This window comes from Carcharodon carcharias, chromosome 18 (assembly GCF_017639515.1).
Source record: "Carcharodon carcharias isolate sCarCar2 chromosome 18, sCarCar2.pri, whole genome shotgun sequence".
In the NCBI taxonomy this organism is placed as follows: domain Eukaryota; kingdom Metazoa; phylum Chordata; class Chondrichthyes; order Lamniformes; family Lamnidae; genus Carcharodon; species Carcharodon carcharias.
In genome coordinates this window covers 107,874,626-107,891,248 of record NC_054484.1, presented here as the reverse complement: position 1 = coordinate 107,891,248, position 16,623 = coordinate 107,874,626, and the positions used below count along the sequence as shown (strand labels likewise).

Sequence of the window (16,623 nt, the reverse complement as noted above, 5' to 3'; positions counted from 1 at the left end):
GAAGACAAGCCAAGGAAGCAAAGGTCTACAGTTCAGTTGGAAGGGCTGTGAGGCTCCAAAATGTTTAGATGAAACTGCCAATATTGTCCTTGTTTTTAGGCAATTTATTTGTGTCAAGTTTCACTTCTACAATTTCCTTGTTCAGTCTTCAGTAGCTTCATTAATGCTACTTTATAGTCAGAAGATATGAGATGAGCAAAAGTACCCTAAGATAACTGGCAATGATCTCGCTGAGCTGTGTGCATGTGCAGCCAAGCAGCCTGGTCGGCACCAGCGGGTCTTGCTCCGTGTTAAGTAACATGCCCGTGCTAACATTTAAATGTTTTGCGCATTGAAAAAAAACTGGCCTCACCCAACAAAATGAATAACTGGCACCTGAATTCTCTCCCTCTCCTTTAGGATGGTGTTTGGTATTGCCCTATTGTTGTATGGTTGAGACTGTGATCTGCTATGTGGCACTAACCTGCAGTGCAGTCAGATGCTAGACAACCATGTACTTTGACAGCAGGTGTGCAATCCAAAAACACTGTTTATACTCACTTTCAAAGTAGGACATAGTTGCCACTGGGCTGAAATAGCGTATTGGATTTTATGACAGCATGGCACTTGGTCTCTGTACTGTTCTTTTGTTAATACTTTTATTTGCCTTTAATGGCGGAAAAGTCTCCATAAGACATTTTAAGTGGAAGTACTTCTTAAATTCATTCATGGGATGTGGGCACTGTTGGCTAGGCCAACATTTACTGCCCACTCCTAATTGCCCTCGAGAAGCTGGGGATGAGCTGCCTTGTTGAACTGCTGCAGTCCATGTGTTGTTAGGGAGGGAGTTTCAGGATTTTGACCCAGACAAACAGATCCTCTACCTACACTATTTTCTTTTGTGTGTGCTTTGATTGAACACTGTTTAAAAGGGCTCTTCCATAGAGCTCAGAATGCATTTATTATCTTTGCAAGTCAAGTGACTGGTTCTAAATCAGTCAGTGTAGTGTATCTGTTGCTTAGTGCTGTCATGAGTGCATTTGGTCTTATTCCAAACTGGTCATGAACACAGGCCATTTGCTAAACACTGTAAAATCCTCCTGGGGACAAATGTTCCCTCTAGGTTATGCAGTTGCACTTCAACCTATGCTACTGCACACGCACAGCTTCATAGAAAAATTTAAAGGGTTCACACACTTAAACAGATTTCCTGTGTACCACAAAAAAAATTAAAAAGTATGCTGCCAAGGCCAGAGTGAAAATAGCTAACCAAGTCTGGAAATGGAAAAAATGAGCATAAAAAATTAATATTCAACTTAAGATGTCAATTTAGAAATGACTGACCTGGGATACAATGCTGTGCTGAAGTATAAAGGATGATGGTAGTGTTGCACCTTCATAATTACAGTTCCTGCAAAGTAATTTCTTTTCTTTTGGGTCACAAAATGATTAGTTCACATTCAATCCCCATACTAAATTACAGCTATACTTCCAGTTAACATTCACTTCAGACTGTAAATAGAGCATTCAAGCAGTTTATTTTCAACTATTGACTGTATTACAGTATTAAAATTTGTGAAGTAATCATTTTTGAAATGGAAAAATAATCCTATTTATGCAAAATACTGTCTTAACACCTGATCAATTATCTTACCAGCATCATAAATTCGACTTTCACTGAACGATGTAAAAACTGTTCAGATTAATGGCATATTGATGTGAAAGAGTTTTGTTTCCACTCAGCATCTTGTACCATTTGAAGCCTCCTAGTACTCCACAGACAAGTGTGAAAACAGAGTTATGATATGATCATCCATCCATGTAATATTTGATCACAACTTTTAGTTACTAATGAAAGCTTGAAGATTATTCTGCTGAGATTTTCCTGCAGTATGCTCTTTAATTGAACATAGATTGGCCAATTCATCTTTGTTAGTAAATCCAGTAAATATCACAATATTTAATTAAGATAATACATCTGAATTTGGACACTACATCATATTAGATATTAGCTCAAGGAATCATTTAAGGCAGCAATTCTCCTTGTGCGTCTATGTATCGAATATTGGCAGCCATCTGGGCTAATGCTTCTAAGAACAGACTAGAACATTGAGGGAATGAGTTCACACTATCCATGAATTTCAATGTACTCCATCTTTTGGGGGATCAGCACAGAGTTAAAACAGCTTTCAGTTCTGTTCAACAGGAACCATGGGACAGTGAAGCAGTCCTAGTGGAAACAAATTAATTCATCCATGTCGAAGGTCTAGGACATGTCTTTTAGTCACTGTTTATAGTAATAACGTGATTAAGGAGTGGACCTTTTAACCATGGCAGCAGAACCACTGAGAGAGACTGAGATGAACATAAATGTACCTTTCTTGGCTCCATATTACCTGTAGTCTGCATTGTCTGCCTTTAATGTAGTGTAGTTTAGCGTTAGTATGCTTGGGGTTTAGAGACCAAACATAGAATAAGTGTTTTGAGCAAACCATCATTTGCTGCAGCCAGGCTGGAATGGTAAAGCTTGGTGTCTGAGCTCTTATACTGAATTGTAAACACAACAATAAGGAATCAGGTAATCAGTTGGAATCCCTATTGTATGATCTGAATGAGTACTCATGTTGGATTGTGTAACATGAGCTCATTATAGACAAAGATCTGATTCTGCAGTTGTCACAACTGTTGTCTGAAAGAAAACACAACAGGAAGGTAGTCCAACAAACAGAAGAGTACAGCACAGAAGTGGTCATTCGGTCTATTGAGTCTGTGCCAATTTTTCCTGAAGATCAATCTATCGCTATTCATCCGTCTAATTTTATCTTTTGGGAATAAAACCAAAATGCTGTACTTTTTAAATCTGATTTTCGAGCTACTGTTTTGAAATGGTTTTACAGCTCGTGAAGGACTTTAGAGAAACAAGACATTTGTTCTGATCTCCAGCGTGCAATTTGACACATTATAGCAAATGTGCTGGATTGAAGGGGAAATCGACTGAATGAAATTTTTTTTATTATTCATTCACGGGATGTGGGCTTCACTGGCTGGGCCCAGCATTTATTGTCCATCCAGGGTTGCCCTTGAGAAGGTGGTGGTGAGCTGCCTTCTTGAACCGCTGCAGTCCATGTGGTGTAGGTACACCCACGGCGCTGTTAGGAAGGGAGTTCCAGGATTTTGACCCAGCGACAGTGAAGGAACGGCGATATATTTCCAAGTCAGAATGGTGGGTGACTTGAAGGAGAATGTCCAGGTGGTGGTGTTCCCATCTATCTGCTGCCCTTGTCCTTCTAGTTGGCAGTGGTCGTGGGTTTGGAAGGTGCTGTCGAAGGAGCCTTGTTGAATTCCTGCAGTGTATCTTGTAGGTAGTACACACTGCTGCTACCGTACCTCAGTGGGGTGCCAGTCAAGCAGGCTGCTTTGTCCTGGACGGTGTCGAGCTTCTTGAGTGTTGTTGGAGCTGCACTCATCCAGGCAAGTGAGGAGTTTTCCATCACACTCCTGACTTGTGCCTTACAGATGGTGGACAGGCTTTGGCGAGTCAGGTGGTGAGTTACTCATCACATGATTTCTAACCTCTGACCTGGTCTTGTAGCCACAGTATTTATATGGCTAGTCCAGTTCAGTTTCTGGTCAACGGTAACCCTCAGGATGTTGATAGTGGGGATTCAGTGATGATAATGCCATTGAACTTCAAGGGGCGATAGTTAAGATTCTCTCTTGTTGGAGATGGTCATTGCCTGACACTTGCGTGGTGTGAATGTTACTTGCCACTTGTCAGCCTAAGCCTGGATATTGTCCAGGTCTTGCTGCATTTGAACATGGATTGCTTCAGTATCTGAGGAGTCGTGAATGGTGCTGAACATTATGCAATCATCAGTGAACATCCCCACTTCTGACCTTATGATGGAAGGAAGGTCATTGATGAAGCAGCTGAAGATGGTTGGGCCGAGGACACTACCCTGAGGAACTCCTGCAGTGATGTTCTGGAACTGAGATGACTGACCCTCAACAATCACAACCATCTTCCTTTGTGCTGGGTGTGACTCCAACCAGCAGAGAGTTTTCCCCTGATTCCCACTGACTCCAGTTTTACTAGGGTCCTTGATGCCACACTCAGTCAAATGCTGCCTTGATGTCAAGGGAAGTCACTCTCACCTCGAGAGTTCAGCTCTTTTGTCCATGTTTGAACCAAGGCCGTAATGAGGTCAGAAGCTGAGTGGCCCTGGCGGAACCCAAACTGGGCATCAGTGACCAGGCTATTGCTAAGCAAGTGCTGCTTGATAGCACTGTTGATGACTCCTTCCATTACTTTACTGATGATCGAAAGTAGACTGATGGGACGGTAATTGACCGGATTGGATTTGTCCTGCTTTTTGTATACCAGACATACCTGGGCAATTATCCACACAGCCGGGTAGATGGCAGTGTTGTACCTGGACAGGAACAGCTCGGCTAGAGGTGCAGCAAGTTCTGGAGCACAAGTCTTCAGTGCTATTGCTGGAATATTGTCAGGGCCCATAGCCTTTGCAGTATCCAGTGCCTTCAGCCGTTTCTTGATATCATCTGGAGTGAATCGAATTGGCTGAAGACTGGCATCTGTGATGCTGGGGACCTCCGGAGGAGGCTGAGATGGATCATCCACTCGGCACTTCTGGCTGAAGATTGTAGCAAATGCTTCAGCCTTATCGTTTGCACGGCTATCCCTAATGAACTCAAACCTCTCTTGCCGCCTGTTGATTTTTTCCTGATTGTTCCTAAAACATCATTGATGTTAAACAAAAACAGAATTACCTGGAAAAACTCAGCAGGTCTGGCAGCATCGGCGGAGAAGAAAAGAGTTGACGTTTCGAGTCCTCATGACCCTTCCTGAACTTGCTGAGTTTTTCCAGGTAATTCTGTTTTTGTTTTGGATTTCCAGCATCCGCAGTTTTTTTGCTTTTATCATTGATGTTAAACTGACTGGCCTGGATGTGACAGTATCTGCATTAGATTGGTTAAAACATTACCATGATTCACTAAATGGTGATGATCAATGTTAGGTTAAGGAACATAAAAGTACAACTTGCTTTAGGTTTGGTAATGACAACACATTGAAGACACTAAAGAGAATTGTAATGTCATGTAAAATAGCTGGAGTAAGCCAATTTGTAAGCGCTGATGTAGTTTCTAGTGCGATGCCGTTGCTGTTGAGTAAATCTATGAAAACAGCAGAAATGAAACTTGACATGGAGTGTGAGAAGGTAATTATTTTTGGAAAGTCAGTGGTTCTGCAGTTTACTCAGTGAGGACATTATTGTATCCTCTTGACAAAGCATAATGTTTCTCATCAGAGTGTTAGACAAGTCTTAATGGCATCAAGTGCTAAGAATCAGAGGGAGAAAGAAACAAATTACCTTAAAGTTATGTAGACAATTTTCTCACCCTACTTGTCAAAGTCTAAAAATCCTGCTAAAAGATGCAGGTCTGGTTGATGAAGAGTAAACAAGACTAATAGAAGAGATTAGCAAGAAGTGTGAAATCTGAAAAAGGTATTGAAGGACTGCTCATATCCTAGTGTAAGCCTTTCATTGGCACGAAACTTTAATGAGGTAATTGTCATGGATCTAAAGGTATGGGGCAAAGAAATATTTCCATTCTACATTTTGTTGACCTGGCAACCAAATTTATTCTTTCTACCATAATATTTAGTAAGGAAAAAAGAACTATTATATACATAAACATGGAGAAATGGATAGACACTGGACTTGGGGCACCAATGAATTGACTGACTGATATTGGTGAGAATTTGCCAAGCTGAGCTTAGAGACATATATGAACATCATGGTCCTGAATACTGTATTTGAAAGTCTTTTCAACAATGGACTCTGTGAAAGGAATCAGGTGGTGATCAATGGAATGCTGCATAAAAGTTTAGCTGATCAACCGAGTTGACAAATGCCCTGGAATGGACGGTTCCTGCAAAGAATTCATTCCAGGTGGTTGGATGGTATAGTTCCTATCAATTCATGTTTGGACAAAATCCCAAATAGCCTTCTGTGTGATAGTCCTTCTGCTCTCGAAGGGACTATAAATTAGTTCAATTTTTTTGCTGCATATTTGAATGCTTTATATTCAGGGAGATGAGATTTCATCAAGGCTGAGGTCTTAGAGAAAATTCAGAGAGCTCTGAGACATCGGAAAAGACCATCCGAGGCCGAATTTAATTCAGGAGATTTGGTCATAGTGAATGGACTGGAAAGGTCCTGGTAAGGTAATTGGTAATTTGGAATCATGACAATCAAACTACCGAGGTTCAAATCTCATGACTAAACAGAATTAATTACAAAATCAGAAATTCTGAGCAGCTGATAGAAATAAGTCAGGCACCGCACATTTCAAATGCTTGTGCATTTTGTGATGGAGGTCCTGAGCAACAGAATACAGTAGATCAAGGGCAAGATAAAGATAACATGAGTGACCACGATACACAGGAGGCCAACTGCCCAGAGGGGTCCATGAATGGAAGATGTGACAATCGTGGGACATGCAGGAAAAGCTGCTGGGAAGTTTAAATATTGGTTGGATACTCATGATGATGGCCAAGCAGTGAATCCAGGGACTGGCAGGATGGGTTAAAAGAGTGGAGAATAAAAAAGTGCAAGTGCTGATAGTGAGTGCGGAAGTGATTCTCTTGTCAGAATAGATTATGAACCAGAAAAACAGCTTCCAATGGTGAGGGGGAGAACCTGCAGTAGTCGTCTCAATATACAAAGGTGCAAGTAAAGGGTGTAGCTTGAATAGTTTACACAATAAAATAAAGGCAACAGAACAATCTCTGAACCAAACTAGGAGCAGAAATCCTCATGATTGTGAAGTTTTGGTGGTTGCGAGTTTCTGAAACTTGAGGATAAACTATTAAGAGAGGCAAAAGAAAGGGAATTAGATAGTTGGAGAGAGTTTGGAGTTTATCCTAAGGTAGCAAATAAGGGGCAACCAACCTTGTCACATAGACTGAAAAAATCTTTACAGATAGGACTTATAAGACTAAAGTGAGACAAGTTGCCAGGGGTTTTAAGAGCGACTGTGTGACACAGGTATTGCAGTGGATTCTCGCTGGAAAAGTAACCTTGAAAATACCTAAGCCACACGTTCATGCGACTGTAGATCAATTGATAGAAAAGCCGCATTTCTGCAGGGTGACACTTTTCAGAAAGAAATGTTTCAGAAACTGATAATAAAGGCAAATGCAGAAGGGAAACTATGGAAACGAAACAAAAGCATCTATTGCCTAAATTACACCTCCAGGGTATGGTACTTTCCGGTGATATCTGCTTTGCTGAAAATAGGTTGTGTTTAACTAAAAGCAGGTCCCACAATGGTTTATCGGTATCATAAAGGAAAACTTTCAGGCATCTTCATGATGTATGTTGGTTATTTCTCGTGGGGTGGTACCATGGAACTTGAGAAGCATATTATTCATAAGATTAGATTAGAATTTAAGATTTGAAATTGTGAGTAATTATACTGGTTTAGATGTTAAGCAAGTAGGACTAGAATAACTTTAAATCAACAATTCTATTTAAAAAGTGTTGCTCCCCTTCTAGCTAATAGGTCATCACAGAAAGTTGATGTTCATCTAAAGAAGAGACAGAGTAATTGCAAAGCTTATTGATAAGTTGGGCTGACTGTCCACTCAGACCACACCACATACTAGTTTGGAAGTGTTGGAGTTAAGTATGGCAATGAAACATCCTAAGGTACAGAATGATTTAAAGGGCTAATAAAACATTAGGACAATTAAATCTGGTTAAATCTGGCTTAGGTTCCTATCCTTAGGTCACCTGAACATGAAACTGGTCATTTTTAGCAATGCCTCCCATGGTAATCTTCCTGATGTGTACTCTAGTGTAGCTGGTTTCATAATATTTCTTATGGGTGAAAATGGGAAATATTGACCCTTAGCCTGGGTAGCTAAGAACACAAGTGAAGAGGGCCCCTCAGTGGAGTGCATACTTCTGCCACATTCAACGTTATTACAATTAGGCAGCTCTTCCTTGGGGATTTTCCCTGCAGGCTGATGCTCTATAACTACAAAGCTGAAAAAAAGAAATCTTTTTATTAAGGGCTTCCATTTCACTAAGGAGGCTTCAGATCAATCCACATCCAACAACTTGCTCTGAAAACTCTTCTCCTATTTTGACAACTGCGACAAATCCCACCACAGCAGCTCAGACAATACACAATATTCGAAAACAATCAACAACATTCTAAATGAAATAACCAAAAACATTCTTTAAAAAAGTCAATTCGCCCTATCTCCCAATGTTAACTCATCTTTTAAAATAACTCCCAAGATCCACAGATCTGCATCTTTGCCAAAATCTAACCAGTTTTTTCTTGGGCCTTACACTGTGTACCAATTTTTGTTGAAATCTGTACTTTAGTTTTTGAGATATGCTATTCACCCACCCACCTTCAGTGGCAGAGGTATCAAAAATCAGGTTGCTAAAAGCACTTTGGCTGCTGGAACACAGGCTCTTGTGGGAGCAGTGGACATGGGATTCTATTTGGCAAACATTTTCAATGAGATTCTGTACAAGGGGAACACTGGAGATAGTATACTCACTGAATGTTGTGTAGATAATCATTCATTCTGGGATAAAATCCACTCTTCAAAAAGTGAGAGTGAGTGAAGTTACAGTTTGACCTTGCTGGCGTGAAACAATAGCTGGGAAGAAAGGAAATCTCTAAAATGAAAAGGGTGGATGCAAGTCATCAACTTTCTTGATTGTTTTACACAAAGAAATGAAAGAAAGAAGAATTTTTAGAGCCCTAAAGGAGGGCTTCTCACAAGGTAATGCTTCATGCAGAATATGGAAGTTTTGTTTTTATTTAAACTGTTTTGAAATTTCGGTTGGCATATATTAACATAATTATTATTTATAGAGGTAGAAGGGAATCCGTTAACTATATATTAGTTGTATGCCAATGGTGGTCATTAACCAGGAATTCACTTAAAAGACTCTATAAATAGATAAGAGTAAGACTATGGTAGTTGGGTAGGAGGCGAATGCTATCAACGTACAACCCTGTAAATAAATATAACTCTGTAATGTTTGGCTCCAGTTCTATCCTTTACCAATCGGTTTTCTGGAAAAGAACAAGTTATTATTCAACCAGACAAAAAAAAAGGAGGGGGAGGAAAGAACAACACTATCTGTTATCCCCTGCTCAAGAACAACACTATCTGATATCTATGAAAAGTTACTTGTCTGTCCGGACAGTAACAGTGCAGTGACATCTGGACCAAATAAACAAAGAACACTTAAAGTTAGGCAAAAATGAGTGCAAACCCTGACTGGACCTCTGCTTCCATGAAATATTCTACAAAATGGATTTAGTGGTGCTACATACTAAGCATCAACACTGTGCCAGATTGGAAATATAACAACCTATGACATATCATAGGGTTTCTGATCTGAGTCACAAAGAGATGGCAGGATGAATTTCTGGAAGGGGTACAGGTGGTCACAAGAATAGATAGAAACATGGAAAGGATGCAGCCACGACACATATCCAGGTCATGGAGATATATTCCAAATAGAAAATGCTACACAATGACTAACACTTACTTAACTCCTCTTGATGTTTTTCTGTCTGTCTGAAGTACTGGCGTAATTCTTCCGTTATTTCCACATTGCTGACATCACATTCTATTTCACTATCTGAGTCTGTTTCCCCTTCTTTGTCAACATTCAAATTGGCTTCATTGTCCAAATCTTCGACTTCGATCTCTGAACCGTGTGGATACTGCCATTGCCTGCTTTGGCTGCGCTCACTGTGCCAAGTATATCCTGAAGAGTAGCACGAGGATCCATTCTGCCAGTCAGCAAAGCGAGTTGCTGCTGGTTCTGCATTATACCAGGGAGAATACTCAAGTGATTCCACTGCCTTGCGATAAGCCCGTCTATGTTTCTGCAGCCATCCCATAGCTAGCTGATAATGCTGCCAAAATCTGGAGTACATTTTATGATTGTACCAAATATCCGATGTTTGTCTCATCCCATCACCCTGTTTAAAAGAAAATACATACAATTACTGGTTTATCTTTTTTCTTTTCCAATGTTTTCCTTCTCTCCTGAAGACAGTCACTAATGTTACAATAACGGTTCCACAGGTATAATACCCAAGCGGCCAGCCGAGACACTGACAAACTTTAGCTTGGGAAGCTAAGAAAATAATAAAAAGGATTGCTACAAGTACTTCAGTTACTAAAACACTAGCTGTTGTGCAGGCAGTGGATATGGGATTCTATTTGTCGATGTTTTTATGCAAGATTGCGTACAAAGCAGTACACCGATTGAATGTTAGGTAGATAATCGTTTATCGTAGGCTAATGTCCACTCTACTAAAAGTGTGAATGAGCAAAGGTTACAGTTTAACCATGTTGGCTTGAGACAAATGTTGGAAAGGAAATGGGCAGATGTAAGTCATCAACAGTCCGACTGTACTACAAGAAATGCAAGCACAAAGAAATTGGTAGGGCCCTTAAGGAGGGTGTCTCACAATGAAATTCTTCATACAGGATATGACAGCTTTTGATTTGAAAAGCTCTAACCAAAATTTCAAAACAAATTATTTCTAATTGTGCATGTAATAAAAACAGAAATTGTTGGAAACACTCGGACAAGCAACATTCATGGCGAGTTAAAACGTTTGCACTTTTGCTTTCTTGCTTTTGTTTTAGTGAGTGCATGCAGTCTACTTCACAGCTGACCCTGATTTAAGTTATCTAGCCATGGCTGGCTTTGAGTGTATGTAAAGGTTTTCTCAACTAGTTACCGGGCACCAAATGGGAGTAACAAGCTGTCACTGCAACCTTTTGATACTAGAAGCAAACTCGGCTTTATTCCATTGTCATTTGGTTGAATTTATTTGGGCGAGTGTAGAAGACAAAACAAAAATAATGTATAAGTGACTCTTAGCACTATTCAGAATAGATTGTTATTTTGCTGATTAAACAGCTGTTTATTGTTTTATGAAAAACAGCATATGCTTCACAATGCATTTCTAATGATTAGCGCAGTAACAGCCCCTGTTGCTTTGGCATCAAGAACAAGTATAATTTGCAAATAGTTCCAGGGAAGGTGAAGACAAGAGTAAATGAATCATTGGCACTGTGGTTTGGTGTAAACTGGGAGCAAAGTGCAACTGCCACATGTACAGCCCAGGGCAGCATGAAGACCGATGGGGTGGCGGAGGCGGGGGGGGGGGGGGGGGGGGGTGCTGTCAAAAAGTTGCTCAATTATAGTGTCCCAACCTTCTGCTGTTCTCTACTTTTGGGATGAGATTGGGGATTGTAGAATTCTAGAGTTTTGATGAAAAAAACACACTTTAAGCCTTTTTAGTCCAGACTTTCCTATTGCCGATATTAGAATTAGAACCAACAAATTCTGAAAGATACTACACAATACTACTCACAGGCACACACATCTCACTGATATGAAAGGAATTACTGCTTTTCTTAACATATACTAATACTGCCCTTTCATGTTATGAAAGCATGCTGCAATATAATTTAGCCGGGTTGACAGGGTAGGTGGGCCAGGCTGTGATTACTAATCCAGGCCCTTTAACCAAAAAGGTTTGAAGAGCACAGCAACAGAGAATGTTCTTTTCAGTTGGGGTTGGCCTTAAAATGCAATTTGAAGGTTGAAGGAATCTTATTCTGTTCACAGCTAAAGGGGAAAAAGATCTTAAAAACAGAAGCACCCAAATGCAATAATGTCCATTAGCTAAGTCCAGATATGGATATATATTTTACAACATAAAATCAGAGTACTGGAGGACCCATACTAGTGGTACATTATGAATCTAAATCTAAAGCTTGTTGCAACTCATCAGGTCATGTCATACACATTCTTGGAGAATTCATTTTGTATATGAACTGTTAGGGCCAAGTCAAAATTTGCTCTAGTAAGGAAAATTACATGGTAGTATATGCATTGACTACAGTGCCCTCTCCCTTGTCCAGCTTTAAACCAATTTCCCATTCCTTTCAGTTCCCCAAAGTACTATTCATCAACAGATAGGTATCCTGCTCTCAAACCTTTAACCATTCATACACAGAACATGGCTCATCACCAATTCCCTGCAGATTAGATGGGTTTGAAGGTGTCTGGTCTGTCAAAACTGCTGTACTTTGATATCTAGCATGCTCAGTTTTTGCTCTTGTACTGTTGCAGATAGATAGATCGACAGATCAACAGTGCTATCAAGCTTAGCAATAACCTGCCCTCTGTCGCTCAGTTTGGTTTCCACCAGGGTCACTCAACTCCTGACCTCATTACTGCCTTGGTTCAAACATGGACAAAAGAGCTGAACTCCAGAGGTGAGGTGAGAGGACAGCCCTTGACATCAAGGCAGCATTTGACTGAGTGTGGCATCAAGGAGCCCCAGCAAAACTGGAGTCATTGGGAATCAGGGGGAAAAGTCCCTGCTGATTAGAGTCATACCTAGCACAAAGGAAGGAGGTCAGTCATCTCAGCTCCAGGACATCACTGCAGGAGTTCCTCAGGGTAGTGTCCTCGGCCCAACCATCTTCAGCTGCTTCATCCTTCCATCATAAGGTCAGAAGTGGGGATGTTCGCTGATGATTGTACAATGTTCAGCACCATTCACAACTCCTCAGATACTGAAGCAGTCCATGTCCAAATGCAGCAAGACCTGGACAATATCCAGGCTAAGGCAGGCAAGTGGCAAGTAACATTCACACCACACAAGTGTCAGGCAATGACCATCTCCAACAAGAGAGCATTGAACCACTGCCCCTTAACAGTCAATGGTATTACCAACACTGAATCCCCACTATCAACATCCTGGGGGTTACCACTGACCAGAAACTGAACTGGACTAGCCATATAAATATTGTAGCTACAAGAGCAGGTCAAAGGCTAGGAATCCTGTGGCGAGTAACTCACCTCCTGATTTCACAGAAGGTGTCCGCCATCTATAAAGCACAAATCAGGAGTGTGATGGGATACTCTCCACTTTCCTGGATGAATGCAGCTCCAATAAAACTCAAGAAGCTCAACCCTGTCCAGGACAAAGCAGTCTGCCTGATTGGCACCCCATTCACACTCACTCACTCCACCACCACAGAGTGACAGCAGTGTGCACCACCTACAAGATGCACTGCAGCACCTTCCAAACCCACGACCGCTACCATCTAGAAGGACAAGAGCAGCAAACACATGGGAACACCACCCAGCTGCAAGTTTCCCTCCAAGCCACTCACCACTGATTATGAAATATATCGCCATTCCTTCACTGTCGCTGGGAGAAAATCCTGGAACTCCCTCCCGAACAGCACTGTGGGTGTACCTACACCACATGGACTGCAGCGGTTCAAGAAGGCAGTTCACCACCACCTTCTCAAGGGCAATTAGGGATGGGCAATAAATGCTGGTCTAGCCAGTGAAGCCCACATCCCGAGAATGAATGAAAAAAAGTCTGTTCTGTTCTTCAATGAGAGCATGACTGTTTGCTATCTAACTCCATTTAGCCACCTTTGCCCCATATCCCTTAATGTGTTGCCCCTTTGGATAATAGAAATCTATTAATCGCAATCTAGAGGACTGTCCTGATGAGATCACATCTGGAATACTGTGTACAGTGTTGGTGTCCTTATCTGAAAGAGGATATAATTGCTTTAGAAGTTCAGAGAAGGTTCACTCGACTCGTTCGCGGTATGAAGGGTTTATCTTATGAGGAAAGGTTGCACTGGTTGGTCCTATATCCACTGGAGTTTAGAATGAGAGGTGATCTTATTGAAACATATAAGATCCTGAGGGGGTCCGATAGGGTGGATACCCAGAGGATGTTTCCTCCTGTGGGAGAGACTAGAACTAGAGGACACAGTTTAACAATAAGAGGTCTCCTTTTTAAGACGGAGATGACGAAAAGTTTTTTTCTCTCACAAGGTCGTTAGTCTGTGGAATTCTCTTCCCAGAAAGCAGTGGAGGCTGGGTCAGTGGAGGCTGGGTCATTGGATTTATTCAAAGCTGAGTTTGACAGATTTTTGATAGACAAGGGAGTCAAGGGTTATGGGGGACAGACAGGAAAGTAGAATTGAGATCAGAACCAGATGATCTCATTGAATGGCAGGGAAAGTTCAAAGGGCTGAAAGGCCTACTCCTGCTCTTAAGTTCCTATGTACTTGTGGTATAACTATGCCATATTCTTGACAGTATCTGTCAAAATATGGATGTTAAATGATACTGATATATCAGAACAAAATTCATGATATGCAACTGGAACATACAGAAGGGAGACACATTAATTAAAAAGCAGTGTTCAACTAAATTTTCTTTACAAAAAGCTTATCACTTTCACAAGAAACCGTCTGCTATTTTTATTCTCATTTGCTAACCATAGGAACAGGAATAAGCCATTTAGTTCCTTGAGCCTTTTCTGGCTCTCAAGGAGATCATGGCTGATCTGGTTCCATTTGGCTACCTTTGCACCACATTCCCTAATATGTTACCGCTGTGGATAACAGAAATCTATCAAACCCAGAGTTAAAATTTAAAAATTATTGGGCATCAACTGTTGTTTGTGGAAGTGTTCCAAACTTCTTTTTGTGAAAAGGTGTTTATTAATTTCACGCTGAAAGGTCTGGCTCTAATTTTTAGACAATGCCCCCTAGTTCTAGACTTCCCAGCAGTGGAAATAGTTTCTCTCCATCTATCCTAGCTGGTTCCCTAAGTATCGGGAAAACTCTGTTCAAATCACCCCTTACTTAGCCTTCTCAAGTCCAGGAATACAACCCTACTATGTGTAATCTTTCCTTATAATCTAATGGCTGGGAGTGCAGGTGTCAGTCTAGTAAACCTACACTGTATTCCTCCCAGGCCAATATGCTTCTTAAGCTGCAGTGCACAGAAATACTCAGAGAGAAGCTCACCAGGCATAGCCTATCATTTTCAAATCTTCTTCGGCTCATTCTGATTAGCTAAACGTTTTCAAGGGGTTCAGCCACCCTATCCACCAGCATAACCTCCAGTACAGTCCTGACAACAGGTGCCAAGCTGGGTCTATAGGGTCCCTGGTTTTCTCTCCCTCTCACCTTGATTTCATATCACGTTCCACTCTTACCAAATCATTTCATCATATCAACCTGCCTTGGGTTCATGGGCGGAAAGAGCTCCAGATTTCACTCTGAATACGAAAGTGTGTTGTCCCCAGTCCGTGTTGCCCCCCCCCCAGTCCGTGCTGACCCCCCCCACTCCCCTCCGCAGTCCGTGCTGACCCCCCCTCCCTCCCCCCAAGTCTGTGCTGACCCCCATCCCCACCCCAAGTCCGTGCTGACCCCCCCTCCCCCCACCACCAGTCCGTGCTGACCCCCCCTCCCCACCACCAGTCCGTGCTGACCCCCCCTCCCCCCACCACCAGTCCGTGCTGACCCCCCCTCCCCACCACCAGTCCGTGCTGACCCCCCCTCCCCCCCACCAGTCCCGTGCTGACCCCCCCTCCCCCCCCACCAGTCCGTGCTGACCCCCCCTCCCCCCCCCACCAGTCCGTGCTGACCCCCCCCTCCCCCCCACCAGTCCGTGCTGACCCCCCCCCTCCCCCCCCACCAGTCCGTGCTGACCCCCCCCCTCCCCCCCTCCCCCCCCCACCAGTCCGTGCTGACCCCCCCCTCCCCCCCCACCAGTCCGTGCTGACCCCCCCCTCCCCCCCCCACCAGTCCGTGCTGACCCCCCCCCTCCCCCCCCTCCCCCCCCACCAGTCCGTGCTGACCCCCCCCTCCCCCCCCACCAGTCCGTGCTGACCCCCCCCCCAGTCCCTGCTGAACCCCCCCCCACCCCCCCAGTCCGTGCTGACCCCCCCTCCAGTCCCTGCTGAACCCCCCCTCCCCCCTCCAGTCCCTGCTGACACCCCCCTCCCTGCCCCCCCACCACCCCCCCAGTCCGTACTGACCCCCCCTCCCCCCACCCCCCCAGTCCGTGCTGACACCCAGCGGGGTTGCTGCTGGCCGCGGGACGGGGGTAGGGGATGGGTACCCCGGGGGGTGTATGTGTGTGAAGCCCCCTCCCTGCCCCCCGGGCTCTGACGCTCCCACACCCTCGGCCGCCGACATTTACCTGACGACAGCCTCCCGCCTCCATCCTCGCTCGGCCGGCCGACCTTTCGCACATGCGTCAGTCGCAGGATCACGTGGTCAGAGCAGCGTGCGCCGTGAATGGAGCGGAGATCGGGAGGGTGGCCATCTTGGTAAGGGGTGGACTCGCCGGAAATAGAGCTATGTGGCGGCCATCTTGGTAAAGGACGCTGCCCTCCATTCTCTCAGGTCTAACCCTGACATTGTCATCAAACCCGCTGACAAGGGTGGTGCTGTTGTTGTCTGGCGCACTGACCTCTACCTCGCAGAGGCTGAGCGTCAACTCGCAGACACTTCCTCCTACCTCTCCCTGGACCATGACCCCACCACTGAACATCAAGCCATTGTTTCCAGGACTGTCACTGACCTCATCTCCTCTGGGGATCTTCATCCCACAGCTTCCAACCTGATAGTCTCCCATCCTCAGACGGCCCGCTTCTACCTCCTACCCAAAATCCACAAACAGAACTGTCCCTGTAGACCGATCGTGTCAGCCTGTTCCT

The 16,623-nt window shown here is 43.5% G+C and overlaps 1 protein-coding gene across 1 annotated transcript in view; it reads right to left on the bottom strand.

The window, feature by feature from the left end:
- gemin8 (gem (nuclear organelle) associated protein 8) overlaps nt 1-16,174 on the bottom strand; it is a 40,210-nt gene extending 24,036 nt beyond the window's left edge. Inside the window, exons 1-2 of the mRNA XM_041210695.1 lie at nt 16,104-16,174; nt 9,591-10,029 (exon numbers count right to left, since the gene is read on the bottom strand). Coding sequence (XP_041066629.1) covers nt 9,591-10,029; nt 16,104-16,157 — 493 coding nt within the window. The 5' untranslated portion in view covers nt 16,158-16,174. The remainder of the gene's footprint in view (nt 1-9,590; nt 10,030-16,103) is intronic.
- Nucleotides 16,175-16,623: the final 449 nt, after the last annotated feature.